This window comes from Fukomys damarensis, unplaced genomic scaffold (genome assembly GCF_012274545.1).
Source record: "Fukomys damarensis isolate Sample0158 unplaced genomic scaffold, DMR_v1.0_HiC HiC_scaffold_1, whole genome shotgun sequence".
In the NCBI taxonomy this organism is placed as follows: domain Eukaryota; kingdom Metazoa; phylum Chordata; class Mammalia; order Rodentia; family Bathyergidae; genus Fukomys; species Fukomys damarensis.
Genome location: NW_022900913.1, coordinates 58,745,008 through 58,754,069, shown reverse-complemented (window position 1 = coordinate 58,754,069; position 9,062 = coordinate 58,745,008). Strand labels below are relative to the sequence as shown.

The 9,062-nt window shown below is 41.3% G+C and overlaps 1 protein-coding gene across 4 annotated transcripts in view; it reads right to left on the bottom strand.

Annotated features, from left to right (window-relative positions):
• Sv2c (synaptic vesicle glycoprotein 2C) overlaps positions 1–9,062 on the bottom strand; it is a 206,865-nt gene that overhangs the window by 24,116 nt on the left and 173,687 nt on the right. For all 4 annotated transcript variants that reach the window (XM_010619116.3, XM_033761491.1, XM_033761488.1 and 1 more), the window contains 3 exons: positions 4,309–4,419; positions 3,807–3,895; positions 752–916 (listed from right to left, as the gene is read on the bottom strand). In XM_010619116.3, coding sequence (XP_010617418.1) covers positions 752–916; positions 3,807–3,895; positions 4,309–4,419 — 365 coding nt within the window. The remainder of the gene's footprint in view (positions 1–751; positions 917–3,806; positions 3,896–4,308; positions 4,420–9,062) is intronic.

Below are 9,062 nucleotides of genomic sequence, written 5' to 3'. Positions count from 1 at the left end.
TTTTTTTTTTTTTTTGGTGTTGGGGATCAAACTCAGGTCCCTGTACTTGCAAGACAGTTGGTGGCACCACTGAACTAAATCCCAGGCCCGGGTTTTATCATTTTTGAAATTCGGGCTATTTCATAACAATGTAAGGTATCCCAAACCCACACTAGCACTTATTTTCTCAGCCCATAGATGCACATAATGACCTTGTCCATTCCTTGCCCTTTCTGCGGCATTGAACCCGGACCGCCTCCCTGAGCCACACTCTGGCAGCTTCCCTTGTTAACATAGGTGCCTTTTTAACCTGAGGAGTCATTTCCAGTCTCTAATGGAAACTCATCCTCATACAACTGAGCTCCAATTATTGGCCCAGCATTGTAGAGAAAGGAAGAATTCTGAAAAGCAGCACCTTTCTCAAGAGTGGAAGGCACATCAGATTACATTTCAGGTTTATTCCTTGAGGTAAATAACTCTGTCACCCATCTTAGTTTTCTCTTCTCTTTCTTAGTTTCATTGCTCTACAGGGTCTCTAAATGTTCTGTTCACACCAAGTAATTTTGCTACTTAACTCAGTTTTGGAAGTAGTTTTAAGTGAAATGACTGATACATGACATCTTTAGAGCCCAGGAAGTATTCAAATTTAGCCCGAAAATAAAGAAGTGTAAAAACTAAAAGACAAACAAACCCCACAGGTTCTAGTACAGTGAATACTAATAAGAAATCAGATTTTGTGAATAGCAAATTAATTATTTCAAAGTTTTTAGACCTGCCATTGTCGTACTCCATTCCAGTATGAATCTGATTTTCCATTGTAAAGTTAATACTGAAATTTGCATATTTATCTTTTTGCACATTTCTAGTTAGCAGTGCATATTCATCAGACTGCAGATGTTTAATGACATCAGGAAACCACACTGATAGTCCATAGTACCTGCAAAGACATAGAAACATGCATTTATAAAGATGCTGGGACATCAGGGTAAAGAGACAATGTTGACCTCTTTAGGGACAATGGTTCCAGCTCTGACTTCTCCCTCTAACATTGGAATGAATTATCACAGCAGCTGGAGGCATCCCATCTTCTACAAGATTACTCTGCAAAAATCAAGCTAGAGAGATGGCTTGGTTATCTGGAAAACCCCAACTATGCAACCTTTGAACCCTTCCTTTGAGCATAGATTGCAGCAAGAATCCCATTCTATACCCACGCATGGGGGTCTGAATGTGTCTCCCTAAAATTGGTTTTACACCCCAAAGTGATCATATTAAGAAGTGGAGTCTTTAGGCTGTAATTAAGTCATGTGGACAGAGTCCTTGTCAGTTAATGTAATAGCTGTGTGGGTCGATGATTTAGCTCAGTGGTTCTACCACCTGCCTTGCAACTGCAAGGACCCTAGTTTGATCTCTGGCACAAAAAATTCTATATCTATATCTATATCTAATCTATATCTGTATATAAATATAAAATATACAAAAATAATAATATAATATATATATCTAGATCTATCTAGATCTAGATCTAGATATAATATAATAGCTGTGCGGAGGAGCCTCTTCCTTCCCTCCTGCCCCTCTGTCTCTCCAATGTATTGAGACACAGAATTGATACCCACAGGGGACTCAGCAGGAAGGTGCGATTCTGGAAGCAAAGCCAGGCCTCTACAGACACTAAACCTCTCAGCACCTTGATCTTGGACTTCCCAGCCTTCAGGAGTTATAGAAATAAATTCATCCTTTCATTTCTCCTGTTTGCTTTTACTTTGATTCTTGGTGTGTGGCTACTAGAAAACTTAAAATGGTATGTGGGTTCACATTATATTTCTACTGGACACTGCCACTCTAATGCAGTATGGTAGTTTCCACAGGGGGATCTCAGGGCTCACGAACTTGGCCTCATCCAGAGCTGATGAACTGAAGACCTGGGAGTAGAAGTACACGCTTTGGGAATCCCTGCTCTGGTGTGTGCCCAGTGACCTCTGATGCACAAGGAAAGAAGTGGTTTGAGGAAAGACTGTGTTGAGTCCTGTCCTTGCCACTCGTCAGCTCTGTGAACTTGGGCCAGTTAGTGAAGCTGTGTCACCCACTTCTAACACTGGAATAGTGGCACAGTGCCACCTTCCCTAGCTATTGCTCAGATTAAATGGGGTGCAGGGTATCTCGAAGACTGAGGGTGCTCACAGGACAGCATGAATCATTTTATTATCATCATCAGGATTCCTCAAACACCGTGTTTCAGGATCCCACAGAATTCAAATCCTTCTCTTTGAAGAACATGAATTAATTATGGCAGGGTTTCTGAGTAAGAAATAACTCAGAGAGGCAACAACACCTGTGAGTTGTTCTCTAGTCGCACACAAAGAGCAAATCCTTTCAAATGGCCCAGTGGCAGTGACAGCTACTATTTCATTTATTCAGCACTTGCTGAACATCCACGGTGTTAGGCACAGGGAGACAGCAGGAAGGAAGTGACAAACTTCAAATCTGCCAAAACTGAATAGGCTGACAAAATAAATACCAAATAATGATTATCATGTAAGCTTTCACTCCTAGAGAAAGGTCTTCCCTCTCTGTCCTCCTCTCTGTATCTAACCCAGTGCTGAGTCCACAGCAGACACCTGTTGTGTGTTAGTTTTCAGGCCTCCCTTCCTTTCAAGGTTAATGGAATTTCTAGAAGTTGGGTGAGAATTACTTTATATATTCTAAACCAACTCTCATATAACTGAAAAATGAGGACTTGAGTTGCAAGGCTAACCAGTCACACAGCAGATTGAACACACAGGACATGGACTCCCAGCATCTTCCTCCCCTAGGTTATGCCTCAGCAGCACCAGAAACAGTGGCAGTCTCATCACTTGACTGTTTTAATGTAAGAGGGGAGCTTGCAGGATAAATGTTAAGAGGCCCTAGGACCTAACAGGGTAGAGCATCATCTCATTGGTATTGTAGGCAACAGTACAGTTGCACGCACATTCTAAAGTGGAGATGTCAACCATTGGAAGATAAAAGCCTGAAATTGTCTCCCTGCCTCCTCTTTTCTTAGAGGCATTTCATTCATTTGGAAACAATCACTTCTTGAAACAATCACTACTACTGTGTGCCCTATCAATGAACAGGTAGTTACACCCCCTGTCGTCATGTAGCTTCCAGAGGCAGAAGGCAGAGCTCCATTCTTTATTAGAATAGCAAAGTCTTTTGCTCTGCAGAAGGTGAAAAAAGGCCATGGAAAATCATAAAGCTGAGAAGGGAACAGGGAATGTAAGAGGGGCTATGATTAAAAAAGAAAGAAAGGTGATGGTAGCACCGAGGAAAGGCCAGAAGGGGTGAGTGCTCCAGGCAGGGACAGAGCCAAGGAGAGCCCGGTTGTTGAAGGACAGTGGAGAGGTTGCTGCCACTGGGAGAGCTGAGGAGGAGCAGTGGACACCATCCGGGGCCTTAGTGACTGTCCAACACCATTTGCTTTGCCAGCCCATGTTTTTAAAAATTTTGTGAGACAGGGTCTCACCATGTAGTTCAACCTGGCCTTGAACTCGCTAAGAAGCCTACAGAGGCCTTGAACTCATGGCAATCCTTCTGCCTCAGCCTCCTGGGGATTACAGGTGTGAGACACCATGCCCAGCTGCCAGCCCATTTTTTACAATATAAATAGCATCACTGGTTTAGAAAAACCATACCTGTCAACAAATCACAACAAAACAAAACAAAACACTCTCTCCCAGCAGGTGAACAGCACCGCGCAATACAAGAAAAGGAAGCCACGTGATTGGGAATTATGAGGTGACATTTAATGAGTTCACTGCCTCAAGAATTTAAATATCACTTACCCAAACGACAGGGTGAACCAAACGATCGTAAGCTTTATTGTATTTTCCCTGACAGGGTAGTTGAAACATCTCTTAAAAGTCAACCAAATCTGTGAAATATCAGAGAGTTAGTTTTCTCACACAGTCAGTCAACCTCATCTCTTCCACCAAATTATAAAAAAGCTGAGTTTTTTGTTGGGCTGAATTCATTTGAATTTAAAATGTTAAAGCTTAAGGCTATAGGGAACCAAATACTGGAATTGTCGCTTTTCAGCTTCTGGGGAGCCCATGGACTTTAGGGTAGCCTGTCATTGCCCCCAATTCCTGGCCTGACACTTTGCTTCCCAAAGATGAGCCGCAGGGACTGGCTGGCCATCCAGAAGGGGCCAACTGCCTGGTCCCACCCTGCGAGCCAGGTGTCCTGGGCAGGGCAGTGAGAGCTCATGGGACGTCACATTCAGTCCCCCTTCTGACTACCCCAAAGTGAAGCTGACACACAGGTCCTGCAGGACCCAGCACTTACTCCATACAGTTCGGTACGGACCCGAACAAAACACCTCTGGTACCAAGTTCCCGTGTCACTCTCGATTTCAATCAACTCATCTATTTGCTTAGGGGTTTTGATTTTGTTCACCTGTAGAAAACAAGATGGTACAAGATACCAAGTTTAAGTTCACAATGTATTGCTAAAAGAGCAAAATCTGACTCCAATAAAAGGTAAGCAATATTTGTTAATCACTCCACACAAATAGAAGGCTGTTGGGATGGGTCTCAGATCCAAACCACAACTACAAGAACTGAATAAAGGATACGTGGTGAGGCATCTGCAGAGATAAAGAGGATGGCAAGTAGTTGGGAGACGGAAATGCCCTACTCCAAATCATCACCACCAAGACACACATTAGAGGGAAAACACACACATGTAGGCCAGCTTTGGGTTTGGAATTATGTTGCCAGGACCAAAGCGACTACGCACATTTTGGGGAACCACTTGGTAAATCTGGCCCCTAACTGTATCTCTGAACACTTTCCCATCCAACTGTTCTTCACAGAGCACCATGATGGCTCTTTCTCCTTCCCCACAGTGGCTGGCCAGCAGGTGCAACCGGAAACAATACTAAAGAAGTGAGTGAGTTTCTTTCCATCACAAGCATCAATGAGGACTCTTTGGTCACATAAGAGACTAAATGATAGTGGTTCATGGTGAAAAGCAGCATCTGGGACTTAAAGGAGCCTCCTTTTGCTAAGGAAATAAACTACAAGGCAGGTGAAACAGTGCTTTCAACACAGAGAACAGAAAGGAAGATGGCTCCTTTGCAGGCTTGGCCAGTCTTCCCTGTTCACGGACACCCACCTGGTTTGAAACAATCTGGGAAGAAATGGGTCCATGTTACCCTTGCTGGGATGTGAGCAGGCTTCTCTGGAGAGGCTGCCCAAATCCCAAACGGCAGCTCTACTGTGAGAATCTAGGTGCCGAAGCTGGCTTCTGACAGACAGGGCATCGGGACCCTTGGAATTTTTCAAACGTAAATCATTTCGGAGTTAAATATGGGATTCCAAACACAGCCGGCTCAGAACATTCTGAGTATTTTATGACACGCAAGTTGTTGTTTTTATCACTAGAGGGTTCTTCTTATTCAACATTTTGCTTTTGAGAAGCTTCCACTTCTGCACTCACTGACATTTGCTTGCTTATTCATTGGTACGCATGGGAAATGCAAACACAGAAATGTCATCCCCTCACGCAGCTATCACACATGAAAACCCTCTCAGGAGGTCTGCATGAGATGGGGGTTGAATCTGACCTGGAGTGAGAGTCAAGGCTTCATGGTCTCAGAATCGGAGCTGAGGCAGGTAGAAGAGTATGTTATCTGCTAAGTGTACAAGCCACCTGGAGGGCACTCCAGGAGGGAGGGGTACAGTACAAACATCCAGAGGTACAGGGAAACTACATACTGGTAACTACTACAAGGAATTTGAGATTCTTGAAAAATAGTGCAAAGTCAGAAGGTAGTGGGTGTTGAAGATTTAACCGAGTCAGGGACAGTCAGGATGGGAAAGAAATAACAGTGATGGCTAATACTTAGGAAAGTAGAATAGTAGCAGGACATGGTCATTTCCTGTCTATAAAAGGATAAAGGAAAGAAATAATAAGATGGTTTTTAGGATTCCAGTTTGGGTGGTGCTGGTGGTACTTGCTGATAGAGTTTAGGACTAGAAGGAGGGCAGGGGGCTTTTAAGGTGAAAGTTGATTTAGAGATATAGCTGTTTGTTTGTTTGTTTGTTTTGGTACTGGGAATCCAACTCAGGACCTTGCATTTGTAAGGTGGTAGCACCACTGAGCTAAATTCCAGGCCCAGAGACACACCTTTTAAAGGGCCATTACATATAGAAGGATGTCCACAGAGCCCTTCCTCATGCACATGTGGAGCTCAGGAAATTTCTGCAGTAGGAGAAAGAGACATAGGAAATAGCTGAGATCAGCTAAAGAGTGTATTGGGTTAAAATAGAAGTTAGCTCAAAATAAAATCTTGGAAAACAACAGCATTTAAAGTAAGAGCAGAACAAGAAGTGCTTAAAAAAAAGACCTATGGATACATATTGAGGACACACTCCTAAGTGAAATGAATAAGTCACATGTGTAAATACCAGTTTCTCTGGTGTGAAAAAATATAATAGTATATAAGATCCTAATGAGATAATTGACAGTGTGAGATAGGAAGAAAAGGGATAAAGGTGTAGGGAAAGTGGGAAGTGTGGGGGAAAGGGAATAAGGGAAAAGAAAAAAATATGAGAAAATGAAAAAATTGAAATAAAGTGTTTGTAAATGGGGAGGGGAGGAGTGGGTGAAGGGAGGGCAGGTACAAGGGGAAAAAATGAGAACCAAGACCTGTCATGTAAGGGTACAAGATCCCAATAATGAATGTAACTGTACTTTATACCTAAAATATACCAATAAACTAAAAAGAAAAAGGGCTTTGGGGAATGCATGAAGCCTCTTCATATTGTATGCATAGCAAGAAAAAAGATAAATTTGTCATGGTAGAACCATGACTTTGGGATGATTTATCCATTCTTTCGGGTGTTCCCACCTTATCCTCCTGTAACTTTTTTTTTTTTTTTTTTTTTTTTTTTTTTTGAGACAGGGTCCCACTATGTAGCCCAGGCTGGCCTGGAACTTGCCCTGATCCTCCTGCCTCAGCGTCGTGAGTGCTGGGATTACAGGCTTGTGCCACCATGCCCAGCCTCTTCCGATTTTTATATTTCGAAGGTTAATACCCTATATACTAATGTTATATAATAACATCAACAAGGATGCGTATGAGTGGACTTGGGGGGGACTCATATCTTCTGGAAGCAAAGGTGGGAAAGCAGGGCAATGAGACCCCTCCAAGATACCCCTTATCAGAAGATCTTCAATAAAGGTTTTGTCCTCAACTGTCTGAGAAGGGTTAAGTGACATCTGGTACTGCACGATGTCTCCAGATTCCTCCAGCTTTATGATCTTTTAATTTAAAAATATTCTTTAATAATGTTAATATTACTGTTCATTAACTAAAGAGAAGGACCTATCCAAGGGCCTCCAGGTCTTTATAGAGAACATCCATTACTGGTCTTTATTTCTCCATTATACTGCGTAGAAAACTGCTAATTGAAAGCCCGTGGGACTGGAGCTATAGCTCAGTGTAGACTACTGCTTAGCACAGGCAAGGTCACGGGTTTGATTGCTAGTACTTAAAAAAATGTAGTAATTTAGATAGAGGCCAGAGGCCAGACTAAAGCCTATCATTACCTTATGAAAAATGTGTTTCTAAATAAAAATGAAATGAATGAATAAGATCACAGGGAGCTACTTAATCAGGTACCTTTCGCACATTTTAACAACTCTAATTGATTTATTTAAGCCACTGAGATCTTACTTAGGTCCCCTTATCTTTGATGCATGTTCTTCTAAATGTATTTTAGGCAAAACAGGGCTTAACTTCTTTTTTTTTTTTTTTTTTTTTTTTTTTTTTTTTTTTGGTACCAGGGATCAAACTTCAGACTTTGTGCATGCAAGGCAGGTGGTGGAACCACTGAGTCATTCTAATTGCTTGACTCCACACATCAAAAGATTGAAAATATTTTTTTTTTTCTGAAAAAGCCATGCATCCGATTTTCATTAATTGGACTGACTTTCCACGTAAAGATTGAACATTGCAGGTAAAGGGAGTAGCACATGGCAGACTGGGTCAAATGACAAGTCCGAGGTACGGAAAGGCCAATGGATCTGCAGAGAGGAACCAAGAAGTAGGCAGGGCCTGGACGGACAGGTCCTTAGCATCTGGATTGAGGATTTTTGTCTTTATCCTGAGAGCACTGTGAGCGTGAGACTAGGACATGTGTTATGTATGTACTCGTTCTTATGCATGCGTGTCCAACAAAATGAGATACATATCATGGAAATAGTTCTGATTCTTTCATACCTAAGTTTATATCAAAGCCACCTTTAGCCAAAACCACCTACTTGTATTATCTTTCTCTGGCTTCCCACCTTCTTAATCAATGACCTAAGGAATAGCCATATAAAAATATTTTCTTTTTTCGTGAGTCTCATTGAAATGAAGATATTATCCATTGTACTGCTAAATGTCTCTTACAATAAGGCCCATTAATAAGCTTTCAATAAATTAGAATTAAAGTCGACTTTTCCTGAAAAACAGATGCATTGCTATTTATTTTATTAGAAATTTTGCAATCCATTAAATTTGTCTTTTGCCATGGTTATCAGAAAACCCAGAGGTTAGTTTTATGCTTGATTCCATGGCTTTGATATTCATATATACAGTAACTGTTTTCTCATTTATTACTGGCTTTTGGTTTTTGAAACCTGAGATAAATAATTTTACAATTTTACTAAGTTCCTCTATGTGTGTGAGGGCCTCGGAATTATGAAGGGTGATTCCTGACATCTCAGACAAAGCTCAACGAGTTTGTCATAGCATCTGTCCTTGGAGGGGAAGTGTCACCTGCAGAATGTCCCTGGAGCCTGGAGTTCCTACTAATGAGTGTGAGCACTTGGTATTATTGTATCTCATGTAAAATACATATAGTTGATTTTAATTCTTGATCCAATTGATTACTTTTACCTTTTAATGGTATTTATACCATTTTCATTTAATACTATTTAATAAACTAATATGTCCACTGTAGCCCTAAGGTTAGTAATTTAAAATTTTCCTTTATTTTTTCTTGCCTTATGCGTGAAATATATTTTTTTCCTGTTCAATTTTTTGA